This window comes from Jaculus jaculus, chromosome 19 (genome assembly GCF_020740685.1).
Source record: "Jaculus jaculus isolate mJacJac1 chromosome 19, mJacJac1.mat.Y.cur, whole genome shotgun sequence".
NCBI classification, from domain to species: Eukaryota; Metazoa; Chordata; class Mammalia; order Rodentia; family Dipodidae; genus Jaculus; species Jaculus jaculus.
In genome coordinates this window covers 21,114,187-21,137,325 of record NC_059120.1, presented here as the reverse complement: position 1 = coordinate 21,137,325, position 23,139 = coordinate 21,114,187, and the positions used below count along the sequence as shown (strand labels likewise).

Sequence of the window (23,139 nt, the reverse complement as noted above, 5' to 3'; positions counted from 1 at the left end):
TTTTTTTTTTTTTTGAGGTAGGGTCTCACTCTATCCCAGGCTGACCTGGAATTCACTATGGAGGCTCAGGGTGGCCTTGAACTCACGGCAATCCTCCTACCTGTGCTTCCCACCATGCCTGCCCAGTTCAACATTAAGCTTTTTAAGCTGCAAAGGTAGCCACCACTTCTTTTCTATTGATGGGAAAGTTAAGTTCACCCATTTAAAATTTTTTTTGTTTGTTTGTTTTTTGGTTTTTGAGGTAGGTTCTCACTCTGGCTCAGGCTGACCTGGAATTCACTATGGAGTCTCAGGGTGGCCTTGAACTCACGGCGATCCTCCTACCTCTGCCTCCCAAGTGCTGGGATTAAAGGCGTGCGCCACCACGCCCGGCCCATTTAAAAATTTTAATTTGGGTATATTGACAGAGTGTTCAACCATTATCACCATCAACTCTAAAATTTTTTCTTTATCAATTCAAAAAGAAACCTTAAGCCGTGCGTGGTGGCGCATGCCTTTAATCCCAGCACTCGGGAGGCAGAGGTAGGAGGATCGCCGTGAGTTCAAGGCCACCCTGACACTCCATAGTGAATTCCAGGTCAGCCTGGGCTACAGTGAGACCCTACCTCGAAAAACCAAAAACAAAAAAACCTTAGTAATCATTCTCATTATTTCTAAGCTTTTTTCCTTCCTAGGTAAAAACTGATATACTTTCTCTCTATAGTAAATATCCTGATACTGAGCATTTCATGTAAATAAAATCAAACAATTAGTAGTCTTGTAGAACTGGCTTCTTTCACTGAGCCCAGTGGTTTTAAGATTCATTCATATTTTACTATGTAGTTCTATGTTGTTCTTGGTTGGCTGGGTTTTTTTTTAATTTTACTTATTTATTTGAGAAAGAGAAAGAGGCATGGGCAGTGGGGGTATGGGTCTGCCTATGTCTTCAGCCAGTGCAAACGAACTCCGTGCACCACCTTGTGCATTTGGCTTTACGTGGGTACCGAGGAACTTAACCATTAAGCCATCTCTTCAGCCCTGGTTTATTTTTGTGTCTAACAATCTCCCAAAACATTTTATCCATTGACTAGGTGGTAGTAATTTGGTTTCCTCCCACCTTTTGGCTATTGTAAATAATGATACTATTGAGTATTCCAAACATCTTTATGAGCATGCATTTATATTTGATGGGATATGTAATTGTAGACTTGTTGGATCCTATGGTAGCTCTATTTCAACAGGTTGAAAAGCTACCATACTGTTTTCCAAAGCCACTATAGCACTTTGCATTCCTATCAGCTGTCTGTGAAGCTCTGACTTTCCCACAGTCTTGCTGACTCCTGTTTCTCTCTTCTTGGTGATGGCCACCCTAGTGAGTATGAGGCAGCATCTCACTGGCTTCCATTGGCATTCCACTCATGGGTTAATCATGGGGAACTTCTCTTCATACACTTGTTGACCATTTAAATCTTCTTTAGGGAAGTGTCTGTTCAGGTCCTTTGACCATTAAAAAAAGTAAAATTGCTGGGTGTGGTGGTTAACACCTTTAATCCCAGCACTGGAGAAGCCAAGGTAGAAGGATTGTTGTGAGTTCAAAACCAGCTTGATGGGTAGAGGGATGGCTTAGCGGTTAAGGCATTTGCCTGCAAAGCCAAAGGACTCAGGTTTAATTCTCCAGGACCCACGTTAGCCAGATGCACAAGGGGGCACTAGCGTCTGGAGTTCGTTTGCAGTGGCTGAAGGGCCTGGCATGCCCATTCTCTCTCTCTCTTTCTCCCCCACCCCCGTGTCAAATAAATAAACAAAAATAAAATATTTTTAAAAACACAGTATTATGAATATGACAGGGGTGGTAGAAATATATGACAAAATAGCACATATATTTAAAAAAAAAAAAAACAGCTTGAGACTACATAGTGAATTCCAGACCAGCCTGGGCTAGACCAAGACCCTACTTTGAAAAATCAAATAAATGCATACATAAATAAATAATAAAATTTATTAATTTGCAAGCAAGGTCTCGAGAGAGAGAAAGAATTGGCATACCAAGGCTTCTTGCCACTGCAAATAAGCTCCATATGCACATGCCACTTTGTGCATCCAGTTTTATGTAGGTCCTGGGGACTCGAACCTGGTCTCTCAGGCTTGCAAGCAAGTGCCTTACCTACTAAGCCATCTCTCCAGCCCCTCTTTGCCCATTTTTTTAACTGGGTTGTCTTTTTTATAATTGAATTGTGGAGGGGAGGTGTATTCATACATGTGTTCATGCACATGGAGATCAGGGGACAACGTCAGGTGTTATCTTCAAAAATAACCACCTACCTTTTTTTGAGACAGAGTCTCTCATTGGCTTGGAACTCACCAATTAGGCTAGACTGGCTGGCCAACAAACACCATGCATCCTTCTGTCTCCATCTCCCCAACACTGTGATTATAGGCATGTGCCACTATACTTAGTTTGTTTGTTTATTTATTGATTTATTGATTTGCAAAGAGACATCAGAATGAGAAAGTTTAAAATCTCAGGCTGGTTTTAAACTCACAATTAATTCTTCAGCCTCCCAAATGTTGGGATTAGATGTGTGTCACCACACCAGGCTGACTCAATAGCCAGTTTTGAACATTCTTTTTTTTTTTTTGTCTTCTGGAAGACAAAAAAAAAAGACAATTCAGGGCCCATGAATAGTACATTTTTTCAGGATGAGTTCATAATTTTATCACATAACTTGGGTGTTCTTGTACCTAGAAGGATTGAAGATCTCTGTTGATCCACTCACTGAGGTCATGGTACTACTTAGCAATGTGACATGTCATCTGCAGATTTGGATGAATAAACCTTGATTTTCTGTTAGCATATTCTGCTTCATTTGTGTCCATCTCAGTGGACAGTATGGGGCCTGCAGCAGCCGACTCCCAGATTCAGCACTTCCTAGATGTTTTAGGATGAGTAAACTAATAAACCCATGGGTCACTGGGTCCCCAGCAGTCACATACAGGGTGATAACTAACAGAATGAGGTCACACTCCCATCTTCATAGGCTCCTGGACGATCACGTACAAGGTGATAACTGACCCTGTGTGAGGACACCACTCCATGCTGCAGCGGCTCCCCATAACCTAATTCTTCAGGATAAAATTCTTTGTAATTTTTCTCCCACTTTCCTTCCAGTTTAATCTTTCATCTCATCTTTAGACCCATATCTAGTCACGCCAAACCACTTTAGTTTGCCAACACACAGCACCATGCCACCTATACCCAGATTTCCCCTCCCATCACCTACTTGTCCTTAAGACCCAACTTAAGCATCACGTGACTCTACCCCTTTGAGCTGGCACAGTGCTTCTCCTGTGGGTTTGCTTAATACTCATTTCGATTGAAATCAGGTGCTTGTTGCTGTCTCTCCCTCCAAACTTGAATTCCCCCGGGGCAGGAGCCTGTCATTCTTTATGTTGGCCTTTCAGCAGTATAGTGTGTGTCAATACATATTTGGTTCATCTAGACAGACTAACAAAAACTCAAGAAGGCTGGAGAGATGGCATAGCAGTTAAGGCGCTTGCCTAAGACGCCTAAGGACCCAGGTTTGATTCTCTAGGTCCCACATAAGCCAGACACACAGTGATACAAGGGCGCACTTACTCACAAGGGAGCACACACATCTGGAGGCCCTGGTGCATCAATTCTCTCTCTCTCTCTCTCTCTCTCTCTCTCTCTCTCTCTCTCCCTCTCCCTCCCTCCCTCCCTCCCTCCCTCCCTCTCCTTTTCCCTTTCCCTCTCCCTCCCTCACTCTCACATAAAACAAGGCAGTCTGTTGGGCTTGCCTCAAAAAAATAGTAAATAAATAAAAATAATTAAAAACCACAAGAAGCCAGGTGTGGTGGCACATGCGTTTAATCCCAGCACTCAGGAGGTGGAGGTAGGAGGATCGCAGTGAGTTCCAGGCCACCCTGAGACTACATAATGAATTCCATCCAGGTCTGCCTGGGTTAGAGTGAGACCCTACCTTAAAAAAAAAAAAAAAAAAAAACCACCACATAAGATAGCCTTCATAAACATTAATTCTTCTTAGCATAATTCTGTCCAGATAGCAAAATGCCCTCATGAAGTTTCTTTTCTAATGGTTTGAGTTTTTGAAGTGCTTCAGCTAAAGGTTAAATCAAATGAAATGTGCATGCTACTTTGATCTAGCTCTAAAAGTTCAGAGTGAAACAAGTGTGAAGTGATTTATTTCCTGTAATTGGTCATAAATTTACATAGAACCTCATAAATTCCTAGCCTCATCACCATTGACATTAAGACTGCTGTCTAAATAATGTTAATGGTTTCAGTTTTGTCAAGATCGGTCAGCTACCAGGAAGAAGACATTCAGCAGCAGTTTCGGCTTGCTTGCCCACGATGCTGGGTAGAGCATCACAAGCATGGTGGTCAGAATTCTCTGTAAATGACCCCCTCCTGCTTTCACAGCAAGTGGACAGGATGAGTTTCTTCAGTTCCAAACTTTTCTCTTGTTCACTTACATGTGGATACATAGTTTTGCTAAATGTTTTTGACTTTAGGCTACTTAATTATTTCAGTAGAATGTTTTAGCACCTTAATTTAGACTGGCTCTGAAATACTGTCGATTAGGATTTTAGTGTGCAATGATTAAGAAGTCATGACCTCCAGATGATTGCTTTTATTGGTTTCCTGTTCTGGTTCTCTGGAAATCTTTTGGTTTGTATGCTTGCTGCTAGTTTTGTTCTTTGTTATGCTTCCCATATAGTTTTGTTGTTTATGGTTTGGTTTTTTCAAGGCCCAAGCTAACGTGGAACTCGCTCTGTAGCCCCCGGCTGACCTCTATAACTCACTGTGATCCTTCTCCCTCAGCCTTTCTAGTGCTGGGACTAACAATAGTGAGGCAGATAGAGAGAATGGGTGTGCAAATTCTAGATGCATGTGCCACCTTGTGCATCTGACCTATGTGAGTACTAGGTAATCAAACTTGGGTCCTTAGGTTTTGCAGGCAAGTGCATTAATCACTAAGCCATCTCTCTAGCCCTGAAATTTTTTTTAAGAAGCTGATAATTAAGAAAAATTTAGAGTTTGGTGGCACATGCCTATAATCCTAGCACTTGGGAGGTGGAAGAAGGACCAGGAACTCAAGGTCATCCTCGGCTTGCTGCACTAAAGAAAAATAGAAAAGTTCAGCATAGCATGTCCCACTTACATTAACGTAAAATTTTGAAAAGTGGAAAAATCAAAAAATATATATACATAATCCAGCAGAAGTATTGACTAACTCGGAAGGCTGAAAGTAAGCCCTGGAGAGCTTTAAAAATAGAGATCTGGGCTGAAGAGATGGCTTAGTGGTTAAGCACTTGCCTGCAAAGCCTAAGGACCCATGTTCGACTCCCCAGATCCCACATAAGCCAGATGCACAAGGTGGCGCACCCATCTAGAGTTTGATTGCAGTGGCTGGATGCCCTGGTGTGCCAGTTCTGTCTCGTGCGCATGTGGAAAAGTAGAGATCTCTATGATCATTGGACTTTACCTCTTCCTTCTCATGTACTAAAACCTGCTTTGCAAACATTGATTCTACAACCCCAAATGTACAGATAGAAGCTTTGCATCTATGACTCAGTCTTGGAAACTTACTGCAAATGTTTTGCAGTTCACTTGGTATCACATGACTCACTTCAATAGTTTAAACCCTGTCTAGTAGTGATCAAAGTTCATTTGCTTAGGGGTTTTTTTGGTGTGTGGATGACTTTTTTCCACTTTGTTGTGGATTGATTGTCTTTCAAAATAACCAGTGCAGTCCTTCCTCTCACTCTACTGAATCTCAGACTTGCCTGTGCATTGCTCCCTTCAGTCACACACGGGAGATGGTATTGTATCTTGGAAGCACTTTGAGCTATAATGTAACTATAAGGGCATTAGTTACTGTGCCCCAAGTGTCAAAAGTAGAAAAGGGTGAGTTGTTGCATCCTTTTCAAATCAAGGGTAAAAATTAGTGATATTCTATCATTCCACCCTGCCTGAGGAAAGCAAATACATGCAGAACGTGTTCTCAGCCCTGTCCCAGGGACACTTGCCCACGTGATTAAATTTTCTCAGCACAGATTTCTCTTATTTACTAATGTGCTATTTTTAGAAGCTACAAACCTCTGAGCTTATGACACTTCTTTATTTCACAAAAGAATTTTGCCTTAGCATTTAGTGGTTTGGCTTATAAAGAAAACCAGTGGGAAGTTTTACTGTCCATGTGCTCAGCGCTGACAGAGTCCTTTGGATCTCCAGCATACTCATGGCTCCAGAGTCTCCCTGCTCTGAAGTCTTACTGGTAATTTTTATGTGAAATAACTGGAATAGTTGCTAAATAGTATTATTTAGCGTTTAAGTTTTTACTGTCATACAGTTAGAAACCTCGCTGTTTCCTGTCAAAACCTACATTCATCCGACTACAAATGTGGCAGTTTCCTGTTTCCTTAACTATATAGCATTCAGGCCTTGCATGATTTGGGGGCCAGCGTTGTTTAATGCTTGCAGAGAAATCCCAAAATCTAATCCCTTTGTTATTAGTACAAAGCTAAGATTTTGCTAATTTTTTAAAGTTTTGATGAGTAGTCAGATGTCTAAAGTATTTAAATAAGTTCCACATGTTTTTACTTTCTTTCCTCTGTTTCTTAATGCATGACATGATGAAGCCGTCCACATCAGGTAAGGACTGGTATGTTAGCACTTCCACTTGCCTGCTTATTAACATGCTCACCTAGCGTCCAAGCGGGTGCCGTGAGTAGTCAGTGCCTGAGGGCCTCGTCGAGATTCTCAGCAGCATGGTGCACCTTCTCCTGTTAGGTCAAGGAGCTAGATTCTAGGACACAAGCATGACTTTAAAACGATTCTTCAAGTCTAAGGAGAAACAGAAGAAATAGAATGTGTGTTCAAAAACGAATTAGTCCATGTTTTTCCAAAACGTTCTACATATAAAGCTCCACTATCAAATCATGTGATTTAAAATTCTGTGTATAAATATGTTCTCATTCATGTGTGTTAAGTATAATATCAGTGAAAATATCTATGCCCATTGATTTAAATGACTCAAAAATTGTTTGCACAATTGCTAAGGAGCACATGCCCCCATGCCTGGTATTTTACTTGGGTTCTGGGGATCAACCTCCAGTCCTCATGGTTGACACAGGTGCTTTGCCAACTGAGCTCTCGCTCCAGCCTCTAAACCAAGACTCTTTTGAGAATGAAACTAGGGCACTTGTACTAACTCGGAGGTGATAACAGGTATACACTTGACTGTACTAACACACTCAGATAAATGGTTATTCCAGGCATGAGGTGTGCACATGCTCAACGGGATATATTGCTGTGCCATCTTCTGGGGTGCTTATTCCAGATTTTGCTTTTCACGTTGACACAAAGCCTCACTGAGTTGCCCACGCTACCCTTGAACTCAGTCTGTAGCCCAAGCTGGCCTTAAACTTATATTCCATCTGTCTCATCCTCCTAAGTAGCTGGGTTTACAGACTGTCTCAGTGTTGTGTTTTCTATTGAAAACATGGAATGTGCTGAGCATGGTCATGCTTATCTATAATCTCAGCCCTTGGAAGGTGGATGCAGGAGGATCAGGAGTTTCAGAGTCATCCTTGGCTACATACCAAGTGTGGGGACAGTCTGGACTTCAAAGATTGGGGGCAAAGTTATTAATTATAGTTCTTTTAGATAAAGACTGTGAATTTGCTTTGAACAACACCCTGGCAGATGTCAAGGCAAAAGGCTTCTTATAGAAATCAAGGCACCTGTTGTTGCACTTTGACAATGTTTGGCAATATCTATTTAAGCTTTGCATGTATTTTCCTATGGCCTAGCAATTACACTTTTGTGTATGTATAGAGAGAAGTACTTCTGTTCTCCTAAGGGTATATTTAAGAGTGTTCATAGCAACAGTGTATGTAATAGGTGGGAGACAAACGTCCATGTACAGCAGAATGGGTAGATGGTTCGTATATATGATACTTTGGCACACTGAAAAACGAGCTGTACTTCAGGCTGACATCAACACATCTCACAGGCACGATAAGTAACAGGAGCCCATCACAGACATGTGTACCACATGATCCTTTGTATGAAGCACAAGAAAAAGCAAGCCTGCTCTGTGGTGACAGATGCCAGAATTGCCAGTACCTCTGGAGGAGCATGGAGTCATCCCAGGAATAAGGGAGGACACAAGGGAGCTGTGGGGTACTAGAAACACTCTGTATCTTGATCTAGGTGATAGTCTGTAGATGTATGTACAAGTAAACACTTATTATCATCTGTGTGTATGCACGTGTGTGTGTGTGTTTGCACATGGTTAGACCTGTGTGTGGCGGCTAGAGGAAAACCTGTGGTGTCCTTTCTCGAGAACACTGTCCATGTTTCAAAACTTTTGCAACACAGTCTGTCATTGGCCTGGAACTCACCAAGTAGGCTAAATTATTTGGCCAACAAGCCCCAGGAATCCACCTGTCTCCATTTCTCCAGCTCTGGAATTACAAGTGTACATCCTCATGCCCACTTTATTTTACATGGGTTCTGGGGACTGAACTCAGGTCCTCATGCTTGCATGAGGCACACTTATCTCCTCAATCCTCATTTATCTTCTCCACTTAAAATCACTGTACTCACCATGTTTTATCTCTTTTAAAAAGGAATGTTGAGCCGGGTGTGGTGGCACACGCCTCTAATCTCAGCATTCAGAAGGAGAGGTAGGAGGATTGCTGTGAGTTCGGGGCCACCCTGAGACTATGTAGTGAATTCCAGGTCATCCTCAGCTCAAGTGAGACTCTACATTGAAATACCAAAAAAGAAAAATGAAAAAAAAAAGTTCTCCCTCTCAAAAAAATAATAATTTTTAAAGTATTTTTAAAATTTTTTGTTTGTTTATTTATTTGAGAGTGACAAAGAGGAAGATAGATAGAGAATGGGCACCCAGGGCCTCCAGCCACTGCAAACAAACTCCAAATGCATGCACCACCTTGTACACCTGGCTTACATGGGTCCTGGGGAATTGAGCCTCAAACTGAGGTCCTTAGGCTTCACAGGCCTAACTGCTAAGCCATCCCTCCAGCCCTTTAAAAGTATTTTTAAAAGGGGGGCCTGGGGCTGGAGGGATGGCTTAGCGGTTAAGGCGCTTGCCTGCAAAGCCAGGGGATCCAGGTTCAATTTCTCAGGACCCACGTTAGCCAGATGCACAAGGGAGTTCATTTGCAGTGGCTGGAAGCCCTGGTGTGCCCCTTCATTCATTCTCATTCCCCCCTCCTCTCTCTCTCTCTCTCTCTCTCTCTCTCTCTCTCTCTCTCTGACTCTAATAAATAAATAAAAAGAAAATCTTAAAATGGTGTGTGGGGGGGGGTCCTGGAAAGATGGCTTAGTGATTAAGGCACTTTCCTGCAAAGCCTAAGAAGTCATGTTCAAATCTCCAGGTTTCATGTAGCCAGACACAAAGTGATGCAAATGTACAATGTTGTACGCATGCACAAGGGGCACACACATCTGGAGTTCGTTTACAGAGGCTGAAGGCCCTGGTGCACCCATTCTTTCTCCCTCTAAAAAATAAATAATAAAAATCTATTTTTTTAAAAGGAGTGTGGTTAAAAATAGTTTTGAAATGCAACCTCAAAATTTCTTCAGGTAGTTTTTCCATTATAGCATTTTTGTCGTAGAAAAATGCTGTACAACATAAATTTGAATCACTTATCCTGGGAGATATTTTTGGGTTCCAGAAAATTTGAGCGGAAGAACTGGGCATGGTGGCACACGCCTTTAATCCCAGCACTTGGGAGGCAGAGGTGGGAGGGTCGCCATGAGTTTGAGGCCACCCTGAGACTACATAGTGAATTCCAGGTCAGTCTGGGCTAGAACAAGACCCTGCCTCAAAAAGACAAAAAAAATGGGGGGGGGGAGGCGGGGCTGGGCGTGTGATATGTGCCTTTAATCCCAGCACTTGGGAGGCAGAGGTAAGAGGATCGCAGTGAATTCGAGGCCACCCTGAGATTGCAGAGTGAATTCCAGGTCAGCTTGAGCTAGAACGAAACCCTACCTCGGAAAACAAACCAACCAACAAACAACAACAACAAAAAGCCTGAGGGAAAATGTACAGAGTTCTCAAATACTCCTCAGTGCCTTCCTCCAGTAACTGATGCCCACAGTTTACATCAGGGCTGTCTGTGTTGGACATTATTTTGATAACTGTAATGACATATGCACCGTTACAGTAGTGTACAGATAGATGTACTATTAGCCCCCTGTTTCCACCTTCCTATTCCTCCTCCTCTTCCCCCTTCAGTCCCTGGCAACCACTGGTTTATTTACAAATTTGACTTTGCCAGAATGTCATGTAATTGTTGTCATACACCGTGTGGCCTTTAGGTGAGCTGCTTTCACCCAGCAGTGCTGCCTTTGGGGTCCATCTGCGTTGCCCCTCTAACCCCAGCACCTCGCACCCTGCAGTCAACTACCTGCTGTTGGCCATGCCATGCCTGGTGGCCTGCATGGTTTAAGCACGTGCATAGGACAGCATGGGATGCTCTCTAACCAGAGAAGGATTGGCATAGAAGGATTGGCATAGGCTCAGTCATTCAAGGAGGAGCAGGTTCTTGCTCGGGCTTGGGCAGAGGTCTGCTCTTTAGAAAGATACATTTCATTTGTGTGCGTGCTTGTGTTGAAGCCCCAGATTTCCCTAGGACGGCCTCTGAGCCCCATCTGCAGCTGGAGCTCATCACAGTAAGACCTTCTGCAGGAGCCTGGACCAGAAGGAACAGCAGACTGAGCAGCAGTGCTCTTGTCTCATGAGCTGCTCGCGAGGAATGTTTTCTAAACTGCTGGCAGTGGAACTCAACGTATTGTTCTGCTTGTTGCTTGTTTTATTTTTCATTTGTTTTGCAGCACTAAAGATTGGAGTATAGGGCTTCTCACATGCGAAGCCTGTGCCGCACCACTGTGTATCAGTTACCTTCTCATTTCAGTGAACAACCAGAAATGAGAAAAAGCTCGGGAAAGGAAAGAGTTTATTTATTAGGCTTACAGTTTTGAAGGGAGGGCCATGATGCCTGGGAGAGCATGGCATGTGCCAGAAGCTGGCACTGCATTGCCGTAGGAAGCAGTCAGGGCTAGACTATGAAACCTCAATCCTCCACTTCAAGACTCTACTTCATAAAGATTCCATAACCTTCTAGAGTAGTGCTACCAGCTGGGGATTAAGTATTCAACGACATGAGCCTATGGGGATATTTATCTTCAGAGCACCATATTGGGCTTCACGCATGCTGGGCAGATGTACTGCCACTAAGCTGGGAGATCTGTCCTTGCTGCGCTCTTCAATTTTGAGGTAGGGTCACACTAAGTTGCGCAAGCAGTCCTTGAACTTAGGAATCTCCTGCCTCAGCCTCCTGAGTAGCTGGAATTACAGGCCTGTACCACCAGACCCAGATTCAGTTTTTAGGTTGTTTTGTTTATGTGTTTGTTTGTTTTGGTTTTTCAAGGTAGGGTCTTACTATAGCCCCAGCCTGACCTGGAACTCACACTGTAGTTCCAGGCTGGCCTTGAACTCATGGCAGTCCTCTTACCTGGACCTCCTGAGCGCTGGTATTAAAGGCATGCATCAATCACCACATCCAGCTGTTAGTTTTTTTGAAACATGGCCTCACTGTATACCCATGCTGTCTTGAACTGTCAATCCTTCTACTTCAGCCCCCTATTATAAAAATTTTACCAAAATAGCACTATCTGGGCATTAATTCCTTTTTGTTAAGTTTTCATTTTTTTGTTTATTTGTTAGAGAGAGAGAGTTAGAGAGAGAGAGAGAGAGAATGGGCACACCAAAGCCTCTAGCTACTGCAAATGATCTCCAGATGCATGTGTTACCATATCCATCTGGTTTATGTGGGACCTGGAGAATAGAACCTGGGTCCTTAGTCTTCACAGGCAAGCGCCTTAAATGCTAAACCATCTCTCCAGCCCTTGGCACTAATTCTGATAGGCCTGCATGTTATTATGACGAAACACTTCATTGACTCCTAGATCAACTCTTTCTGCTTCCTGTAGGTGATCTCCTCAAGTCTCTGGCAGTATGTGGCTGCTCTAGCATTGAGACTGAGGACAGACACTTTTGAGTCTTTTAGTGGGCCTTGTTGAATGGCCTTTATTATAAATAGGTCATCTAGCTGAGACTCTTCAGAGAAAGGTTCTTTTCCTTACAAGTTGAGTCCTCATACCTGTTTCCTTAGTGAATCTATCGATTCTTCCTTCCTCCCCCATCTCAACGTCCCTCCTTCTCTCTTGGCTCCTTGGTAAATCTCAAAGTGTTTGAAGCACATCAGTGACTTTAAAATCCATGTCCAAGCCAGGTGTGGTGGCTCACTCCTTTAATCTCAGCACTCAGGACACAGGTGGGAGGATCACCATGAGCTCGAGGCCACCCTGAGACTATGTGGTGAATTCCAGATCAGATCAGCCTGGGCTAGAGCAAGACCCTACCTCAAAAAAAAAAAAAAAAAAAAATCCAGCTTCACTTGGAAACATAATATTTTTATTCAATGATATAATATATTCCATAACTAAGGAATCTTTTTGGTTTTGTTTTTCAAGGTAGGGTCTTACTGTAGCCAAGGCTGACCTGGAATTCACTACGGTAGTCTTAGGGTGGCCTAGAACTCACGGTGACCCACCTACCTCTGCCTCCCTAGTGCTGAGATTAAAGGCATGTGCCACCACACCTGGCAACTAAGGAATTTTTATTGTTGCAGTGGCATGAAGATGTCTATAGTATTTAGCCAAAATTAATAAAGACAGTGAGCCTTCAAATAGTATGTTAAACTTTGCATGCATACATTTCAAGACATGTGTGCTGGCATAGATCTGTGAATCTCAGTTTTGGGGAGACCAAGACAGGAGGGTAACAATTTCAAGACCATCTTGCAACAGTCAAAAGCTTTTATCAGATTTTTTTTTTAATTTGGTTTTCTGAGGTAGGGTCTCACTCTGGTCTTGGCTGACCTGGAATTCACTATGTAGTCGCAGGGTGGCCTCGAACTCATGGCAGTCCTCCTACCTTTGCCTCCCGAGTGCTGGGATTAAAGGCGTGTGCCACCACACCCAGCTTACTTGTATCAGATTTTTGATCCTCTGACCCAGAAGATATTTAAATGAAGCAACGACAAAAAAAAAAAAAAAAAACATTGCCAGAGCACTAGTGTTCATTCTGATATGCCTCGGAATTATTCAAGGGAACCCTGCATTCCTAAAATCTACCTCTATACCTGAGGGAGAAAGTTGTAGGAAAAGGCTGTTTAAACAGAATTTTCTCCTGGTACCTACGTCCAGGTAATGAAGTTGGCCGAGAACTACGTGGTTGTGCTGTTTGGGACAGCAAGGCATTTTGTCCACTTCAGCTCAGTCAGGTACTTATTGGCTCAACCTCATCTGGTTTGAATGGAGGATCCACCTCACTGATTCTCTGTCTCTCCTTTTTTCTGGTACTGAGGATTACACCCAAGGCCTCATACATGCTAGACAAGCTCTCTGCCACTGAGCTACACCTCCAGCACCCCTCAGTGGTTCTTACAATTTACAACAAACTACAACAAACTCTCCTGAGATGCTTATAAGAAAAATATAGGTTCTAGGGCTGGAGAGATGGCTTAGCAGTTAAGCGCTTGCCTGTGAAGCCTAAGGACCCCGGTTTGAGGCTCAGTTCCCCAGGACCCATGAAAATTAGATGCACAAGGTGGCACATGCATCTGGAGTTCATTTGCAGTGGCTGGAGGCCCTGGCACACCCATTCTCTCTCTCTCACTCTCAAATAAATAAATAAAAATAAACAACAACAAAAAAATTAAAAGCCAGGCGTGGTGGCACATGCCTTTAATCCCAGAACTCGGGAGGCAGAGGTAGGAGGATTGCAGTGAGTTTGAGGCCACCTTGAGACTACATAGTGATTTCCAGGTCAGCCTGAGCTAAAGTGAGACCCCACCTCAAAAAAAAAAAAAAAAAAACTTAAAAAATATATAGGTTCTAGAGCTTTCTCAGGATTGGATTCCTTAGATCTGAAGAGGGCATCTCCTTTTCTTTTTTCTTTCTTAATTTTTTGTTTGTTTGTTTGTTTTTGTTTTTTCGAGGTGGGGTCTCAGTCTAGCCCAGGCTGACCTGGATTTCACTATGTAATCTCGGGCTGGTTTCAAACTCGTGGCGATCCTCCTACTTCTGCCTCCCAAGTGCTGGGATTAAAGGGGTGTGCCACCACGCCTGGCAGCATCTTCCTTTTCTAATAAGTAATTCCAGCTTTTTTTTAATTTGGGGGGGGGCTGGAGAGATGGCTTAGTGGTTAAGTCATTTGCCTGCAAAGTCAAAGGACCTCATTTCAATTCCCCAGGACACACGTAAGCCAGATAGATGCACAAGGGGTTGCATGTGTTTGCAGTGGCTCAAGGCCCTGGCTCCCATTCTTTCTCTCTCTTTCTCTCTCTGCCTCTTTCCATCTCTCAAATAAGTAAATAAAAATATCAAAATAAAATATCAAAATTTTTTGTTTATTTTTATTCATTTATTTGAGAGCGACAGAGAAGGGAGGGAGAGAGAAAGAGAGAATGGGCACGCCAGGACCTCCAGCCACTGAAAATGAACTCCAGATGCATGTGCCACCTTGTGCATCTGGCTTATGTGGGTCCTTAGGCTTCACGGGCAAGCGCTTAACCGCTAAGCCATCTCTCCAGCCCCGTAATCCCAGTTTTCTTGATGCATATGATCAGAGGATTGTATTTATAAATACAGTTCTCTAACCTTGCCACTCATAATACACAGGGGTTTCTTTGTGTATTTGAGGGAAGTGGGAATGGAAAGTTTGATTGCATGCTTTTAAATGTAATTAGCTCCTAAAAATCTGGTGAAAAGAATTAGCAGGGCTGGAGAGATAGCTTCGCAATTAAAGCATTGCCTGCAAAGCCTAAGGACCCAGGTTCAATTCCCCAGGACCCACGTAAGCCAGATGCACAAGGTGGCACATGTGTTGAGAGTGCCTTTGCAGCAACTGGAGGCCCTTGCATGCCCATTCTCTATCCATCTCATATAAATAAAAATAAAATATTAAAGAAAACAATCAATATCTAAAACGTTTTAGAGGACCTGCTCTGGCCCTCGTCTAGCCCAAGCCCTTCCACAAGCTGAGGATTCCCATAGGACAGGCCCAGCTGGAGTCCAGGCAGCTCTTCCCAGGCCATCCTTAGACCACTCCCAGGCACAGTGTAGGCCTTCTTCCTCCCGTAATCCAGTGTGCGCACTCCCAAGTCTAAGATTGGGCCAAGTAATAGCTTCACTTTTACCATATAGTCCCTTGCTTCCCCCTTTTCTTCCACATTTAAAAAAAAAAAAAATCCTCTGCCTTGGTTTTGTTAGTAGTTCTCAGAGGCATTGAAGCATCTCCTCTTAGGTTGAGGAAATGATCCCTCAAACTATAGTTAATGTCCTAAAGTTACATCATTTGATAAAAGGCTTCAGCGTTTTGATTACAGTACATTTTGTTAGAACAAAGGAGAGCTGCAGCTTTCCAAACAATTGGGAAGTTGTGGTTCTTCTGTCACACTTCCCATTTGTAACAGCCAGGAAGAAGGAAGACACGTGCTCCATAATATTTCTTCAAAAGGGTCTGGGGAAGAAAAGAGAAAGGAAGAGATTAACTGACTGAATTTAGCACTCAGAGCTGTAAATCATGTGTTGCAATGTGGTGATGGGATGTTGCATCAGAATGCGGCAGTTCTTGTAACAACACAGTGGATATCACAACTTTGAGGAGGGCGCTGTGCTCTGTGCCTCTTTCCTAAAGATTCCGCTCCAAGTTTAGTTTCCCCCGTTAGGTCAAGGTGCAGTACAGCGCTTAAATCTTACTATACCTCAGTGCAATTTTGTTTGGTTTAGCATAGGGAAATTTCTTTATAGTTGAAAATGTGCCTGGGTCACGCATCACTAACTGAGAGCCCTGGTGTCCTTGTTTCAAGTTGTCACATGTGCAGGGAAGTGCTGAGGTTTCTTCACATCTTCCTGGAAGTCTGTCAGGAAAGCTGGAGGTGTTATGGCTTGGCTATACTGGCTTTGCTCTCAGAGCCGTTGGTTTTGAAAGGGTTTGTAATATTTCCTGAATATTTCACATTGCCTTTATGTCAAGATTTGAAGGTAGTGACTAGGAGTTTGTCCCTGAGAAACAAGGGTGCGTGTTGATAGGAATGATAAGGCCAGGAGACACATGCATCTTTAGCAAGGTCTTTCATAGCCAAGTTATTTGCCAGTCAGTTAAGGGTTTGGTTTTTTCTTTTTTGTGTTGAGGAGGCTCAAGGTAGGGTCTCACTGTAGCCCAGGCTGGGCTCTAATTCACAGTAATTGTCCTACCTTAGTCCCCTAAGAGCTGGGATTAAAGGCATGTGTCACCAAACCCAGCCAATTACTTGTTTTTTTGTTTTGCTTTATTGTAGGAGAAAATTTATGGCATACAGGCAAATGGAATTGTTAAAAGTGAAATTAACAGCAACTAAAGTTAAATTAAAAAACAAGAATAATCCAGGATGAGAAGGACTTAATGTAACCAGACTATCTGTGCCATGCTGTCGGTTGTTGAAGAAATCAGGAGACGGGTCAGGAAGGTCACAGTGTTATCGTCAGTGTAATAAAGGCTAGTTGAAATCTTCAGCTCTGTTAACTAGGTGACTTCATTGGGTTTTTCTCCTGAGTTGATTTCCTAGTTTGTAGACTGAGAGTAATGAAATCTACCACAGGAGACCAGGGTTATCTGTGAATAGAAAAAGATCAAGCATTTTCTTTCTTAAATATGAAATACTGTTTTTTCATGAAACCTTTGTGTACTCCTCCATTTGAATTTATTCAAATAAATTGATTAACCTGAATTTTGCTTTTAACAGCTCAGGTGCCTAAAAGGCCAGAGGAACTTCTCAGGCCAACCTTCATTTGATGGAATCCACATTGTCAGCCATTTCATAGGAGATGATGAATCATTCCATTCCTCTGATGAAGATTTTATAGATAACTCCTTACAGGAAAGTGGCACTGGCTTTCCTTTGCACAGAAAGTCTGGTCCAATGCCTTTGGACCCCACTCTGGCCGATGGTAGTGAAAGTGAAGCAGAAGATGGTGTGCTGGAAACCCGCAAGAGCAATCGAGTGGTCCAGAAGGAGTGTCCCCCACAAAGGGAGCCATATTCAACCACTGTCTGACCATCACTGTGACCTTGACTGTGGACTTTTTTAAGGGATCATTCGTCACATGACTAAAGATTTGAGGGTCATTCCTCTTTCGATATGTACATATGCACTTATATGTATTTTACAATCTTCTCTGCCTTTTTATCTTTGCCAAATTCTCACCACTGAGTTTCCATTGCCATAAGTAGACGAGTATGGTTCGTGGTAAAATAAGGTTCTAACAGTGTTACAGAATATTACTTTTTCTTGTTTAGAAAATACAGCTGTATCTAAATGTGGGAACCATTTTGAGGTTTAGAGCTATGGAAAATTGTATTTTCTTCAGGCAAACTGCTCTTGTGCAATATTTTATGCTTAATTTGTTTCCAAGGTGGCTGTCTTCAGACATTTGACCAAAACACATATCTGATTTACCTTGTGTTTTTGTGTTTTGAGGATTTTTTTTTTTCCCACTAAAATTGCAGTTCTACAAGGGGCCACTGAAGGTTCTCAAACACAAAGACTTTTTTTCTGTATAATTTTATAAACACAAATTAATTGTTACTGTTTAGAGTTTTACATTTTGTTTTAATTTCTCATTTGTGTGTAAGATGCTTTTGTGTGTTGGTTAGAATAATAGCTTTTACTACAATTATATTATTTGTACATATTTATAAATCTGTACTGCCCAACATTGATCATCATTTTATATGGCGAACATACATGTTGCAAAATGACTGTGTTTAGCATTCTAACAGGATGTCTGTAAATAGATTAAAAGAAAACTGCAGAGTAAAATCTGACACTAATATTTGAATAGCTTTAGTATTTTGCTTAGCACTCAACAGCAGATTCTGTATCGCTGAGTGTTCAAAAACACTATTGGTGACATTTTTACTTCTTATGTATGTAATTAATAAATTTTTATGATTAAAGAAATGCTAGCACATACCATTTAGTGCTAATGTTATGCTTACATAATTCAAGCATTGGGCTAGGGTCCAAGATGCATAGCAATTATCTCTGCAAAACACTTGTGAAAAATGTCTTTCAGTCCTCTAGTTTTTAATCAGTAGTAAAGCCATAAGAATCCTCTCCTGCGAACTCGTCCTTGTCTGTCACTTAGCCTTGTTTTCCGTTGCAGCTCCTCTTGCTGGTAAATTGGGAGAAACACCCAAAACCTAAGGAAAGACCGGGGGAGTGTGCTAACTGCATACTTGCCACTCTGTGTCGTTCCCAGCCTGTGAAAGAATAGCCATAGAGGAAGAGGAGAGTAGGTTCTGTATAAATGGAAACTCCACTTTGCACAGAATGTCACATACATTAAAAAAAAAAAAAATCTTATGATGGGACGCAGTAGAAGAGATAAAAGCAGTTTGCTTTCTGAAATCATACGTAAGGCCTAATGCTGCATTCTAGGCTAGGCTTTCCCCGCATGGCCATCACGGCTGTTTACCTGACTGTCCAACACTTCCTTCCTTGTGTGGCCATAGCACAGGATAAGTTCTAGTGCTTCATAATATGCCTGTGGTCACAAGCTAGTAACTTAGCAGAGCCAAATATTAATCAGACCTGACACCAATGCTTTTAAAGAGGTCTCGCTAACGAACTGTCCAATTCCCTACTCTCTGGCAGTGTTTTGAATGAATTTCATGTAAATGTTTTCTGAGTGAACTATGTAGACGTAAATACATTGAGTTTCGCGCTCTTGAGCTGCATACGATTCACTGTAGATACTCCTACAATGTATATTACTCCTTCCATCCTAATTCCTTGGCGTTCTTCCTTGGCCATTCTGTACTGTCGGCTCAGATGACTGTAGGTGAAATGAGGTGATTGGTGACTGTTATTGCCTTAGTCCCTTCATCAAGAAATCTGAGTGGATTTAGAGGTATAGCCCAGAGGTAGAGTGTTTGCCTAACATGCATGAGGCCCTGGGTTCTATCCCCATCACCACAAAAAGAAACAAAAAGGAAAGATAGGTTTAGAGAATTCCCAAGTACTCTTCCTGGTTTGGAGTTAGGTCTTGCAAGAATCATGTCAGTAGACCTCAGATTGTTGATGCTCTTGTGATTTGTGTGGGGGAAAACTAGCAACAGTTTTTTTCAAGGTCTTCGACTCAAAGCAGGTGCAATGGTCCCTGCCTGTAGTCCCAGCTGCTCGGGGAGCTGAGGCAGGAAGATCCCTTGACTGTTGGAATTAGAGACTAGCATGGGAAGTATAGTAAGATCTTGTTTCAAAAACCCTGTTGTTTTTTTTTTTTAATTCAAGAAATTTTAGGAAGGACATTTTATGGCCTGTAGGAATACGATTGTAAGCCTGGAATAAAATTCAATATTCCATTTCATTCAAATTAAAGTATATTGTTCAGGACTTGAAGGCATTTTGACTGTGCTCTGCTGATTTATCTGATTTATAGTCGGATACGCTTAAATGTCTTTCAAATGTTATTTTTCTGAAACATTTAAGGGCTGGAGTGATGGCTCAGCAGTTAAAGGTGCTTGCAAAGCCAGACGGCCTGGGTTCAATACCCCAGTACCCACACAAAGCCAGGTGCACAAGGTAACAGATGCTTCTGGGGTTCATTTGTAGTGGCAGGTGGCCCTAGTGTGTCCGTTCTCGCTCACTGTCTCCCCACCTCCTCCCGTGTAAGAGTTGGAGGATATTCGGAGGAAAATTAATGAAATGGCTTACAGTGGGAAAAACTTGCTCCCTTAGGATAGTTACTTTCCTGGTGTCCTTGCCAGGGTTGATATACTGAAAATAGATCTACAAGTCATTTGAATAAAGTAGAAATTGCATATCGAAATAAGCAGTTACCTTAAGATCAAGCACTGCAACATACTTTTAAAAATCTTTTTCCCGCCCCTCCCTGCCAATGCTGGGGATCAACTCTAGGATCTTATGCACACAAGGCAAGACTCTACCTCCACCGCCAACACCAGCCCAGCTGGTCAGAAATTAGTGGTATAGTTTTCTTCTTGACAAGACAGGTCAAATATGTAACTTTATCCAGTGTCTGATTTTTTGTTGTTATTCGGAGGATCATATGTATGAGTGCGTGCTGGATAGCAGGCAGGAGGTATGTACCATCTCACTGGGGCGCCAGCCTCCAAGCTCACCGGCCTGTTCGTGTTGAAAGAAAGAGCACTTTCGCAGCTCCAAGTACGATGCAGCTTGTCTCTCTCCAGGTAGTGCCTTTGATTGACAGTAGCGTCTAGACCTTCTGAAATGTATTATTTCTGGCATCATGAGAGATCACTGGGTTCGTCACCAACCATTTGTATAGAGTACTGTAATATTCAAATTTAAAGAAAATGCATATGTCAATTATGTTTTGGTAGAGCATTACATGACCAGCTCAATTACTGTAAAGTTCCAGGTATTGACAGCTAAGATTTTGTGAAATCAGTGATTTGATTATTAAAACAATGAGTTTTAACTTGAAAGATTTGCTGCTGTAATTAATGTAAAAAAAAAAAGGATAAGTTTTAAACTCAATTCATTGTAATTTAATCCTGAAATTAAAATTTCTGGTTAAAAGTAGAACAAATGCTGTTTATAACCCATATTTTTAACATACATCCATTGATTTGCATATCTCTTCATTCCAAAGAAGAGATGACATGATAGTACATCCAAGATACAAAGTTATAATATCATGTATTTCAATTTACTGTTGGAATTTTTTATTGTAACGCTGTATAATAACCCAAAAATGTTTACTTGTGCCTTTGCTTTAAGTAATTAAAGTTTTACATTTTATAAGAATTTGTGTCCTTATTCAACTTCAGAAAGGGAGGGTCACCCAAGTCCTGCCAAAGAACGTGCACCTTACAGAAGACCCGCACTGAGTGGGAGCTGCCTGAGGACGGGCTGCGCTCACCCTGTCTACCCGCGTGGTGGCAGGCAGTCCGGCAGGGGCCGGGACTCAAGGGAAATACTCAGTTTCATAAAAGGCCAAGTGTCTACATTTGTTTCTTTTCAGAACATGGTACTTATTAAAAATATCAGTGGTGGGCTAGAGAGATGGCTTAGTGGTTAAGGCATTTACCTGCAAAGTCAAAGGATCCTGGTTCGACTCTCCAGGACCCATGTTAGCCAGATGCACAAGGGGGCACATGCATCTGGAGTTGGTCTGCATTGGCTAGAGGCCCTGGCGCGCCCATTCTCTCTCTCCCTCTCTCTGTCTCTTTCTCTCTCAAGTAAATAAATTAAAATTTAAAACAAATTAAAATCAGTGGTAATTATCTCAACTATAGGTTATTAAACTATTAGTTCAATTGATACTTCACATATGTAATTTAGTATATGGAGGCTATTGTGAAAGGATTTATAGCTTTTTTAACCTTATCACATTGTTAGTGTCATTTAGTTCAGAAGCAGGAACTCATATTCTGTCACTTCATGAAAATACATGAGCTTTGACAAGATAGTTGCAGTGCAGTGTTTCTTCACCTTGCTATGGTTGGCATTTGAAGTCAAATAGTTCTTTGTTTCTAAAGGCTGTCCTGTGACATTGTAAGACCTTTTCAGGATCCCTTAGTCTCTACCCACTAGATGCCAGCAGTGCCCACTCCTTTAGGTGTGACAACTCAGGCTGTCTTCAGACACTGTCACATGTCACCAGCTGGGAAGAAAGAAAATAAAAACCACCCCATTTAGAACTGGATGGAAAACGTATCTGAGCCAAAAAGAATATATCTACCTATTGACAGCACAAATTCAACTCTATTTCCAGTAGTCAGTGAAAAGAAATAAAATGAACCACACACAATGGTTAGGATAGCTACTTCCCAAGGGCAAAGCTGGGCATGGCGGTGTGCTTGTATCCCAGCGTTCACACTGAGGCAAGGGGATTGCTTGAGCTCAGGAATTTGAGACCAGCCTGGCTACCTTAACAAAACATCACCTCGCAGAGAGAATAGCAAAGGTTGACAAAGATGGGGAAAACTGGAACCTTGTTGTGGTAGTTTGAATAGATGCTCCACAATGAATTCAGGAGTTTATTAAAACTTCCTGGATTTCCAGCCACCTGGCTGGAGGAGGTGTCACTGGGCAGATCTTAGGGTCCAGCCCCAAGGTGTGGTGGTGGATTTGGAATTCCAGTCTAAAGATAGGGAAAGTGCCTGAGTCCCCCCCCCCCCCGGAATTCCTAAGTGCGCTATGTAGTGTGGCTTTGAGGTTTGGGACTTGTGGTTTTTCTCTCCTCTTGGTTGCACCTGTGGAAGTGGGCCAGCTTCTTCTGCCGTTATGGAACTTCCCCTGGATCTGTAAGCTTCAACAAATATCCCTTCCTCCATAACTGTGCCTGGCTTGGAAGTTCATCTCAGTGACCTGGAAACTGTCTGCTACACTTGTGAAAACAATATGATGGCTTTTCAAACGAGTTAAATACAGCACTACCATACGGATCCATCAATTCTAGGTAAATACTCAAAAGGAAAAACTTGAATACTTATCCACCAGTGATCAGTGCAGCATTATTCACAGTAGTCCAAAGGTGACAGCAACTTATATGTCTGAAAATAACTGAAGGGGTTAGATGAAATACAGACAACCAAGGGAAGATTAGCCTTACAGAGGAAGTTAGGATACATGATATGGATGAAAACTCGCTAAGTGAAAAAGCCAGGTAGTATGAAAGTCCACTTACATGAGATACCAAGAATAGGCAATGAGCCAGGCATGGTGGTGCATGCCTTTAATCCCAGCACTTGGAAGGCAGAGGTAGGAGCATCACTGTGAGTTCAGGGCCACCATAAAACTACATAGTGAATTCCAGGTCAACCTGGGCTAAAGTGAAACCCTACCTTGAAAAACCAAAAAAAAAAAAAAAAAAAAAAAAGAAAGAAAAAAAGAAGAGGCAATGAATGTCACAGAGACCGAATAGATATTCACTAGGGGATGGGGGGAGAGGTGAGGGTATTGTCTAGAGTATACAAAGCT

The 23,139-nt window shown here is 42.3% G+C and overlaps 1 protein-coding gene across 3 annotated transcripts in view; it reads left to right on the top strand.

Moving 5' to 3' along the window:
• Positions 1–20,961, top strand: part of Evi5 (ecotropic viral integration site 5) — a 171,088-nt gene extending 150,127 nt beyond the window's left edge. For 2 of the 3 annotated variants that reach the window (XM_045138140.1, XM_045138139.1), the window contains one exon: positions 16,912–20,961. In XM_045138140.1, the coding sequence (XP_044994075.1) occupies positions 16,912–17,223 (312 nt within the window). In that variant the 3' untranslated portion in view covers positions 17,224–20,961. Of the gene's footprint in view, positions 1–6,663; positions 6,677–16,911 lie in introns of all 3 variants that reach the window. The other variant, XM_045138142.1, reaches the window with a different exon arrangement.
• Positions 20,962–23,139: the final 2,178 nt, after the last annotated feature.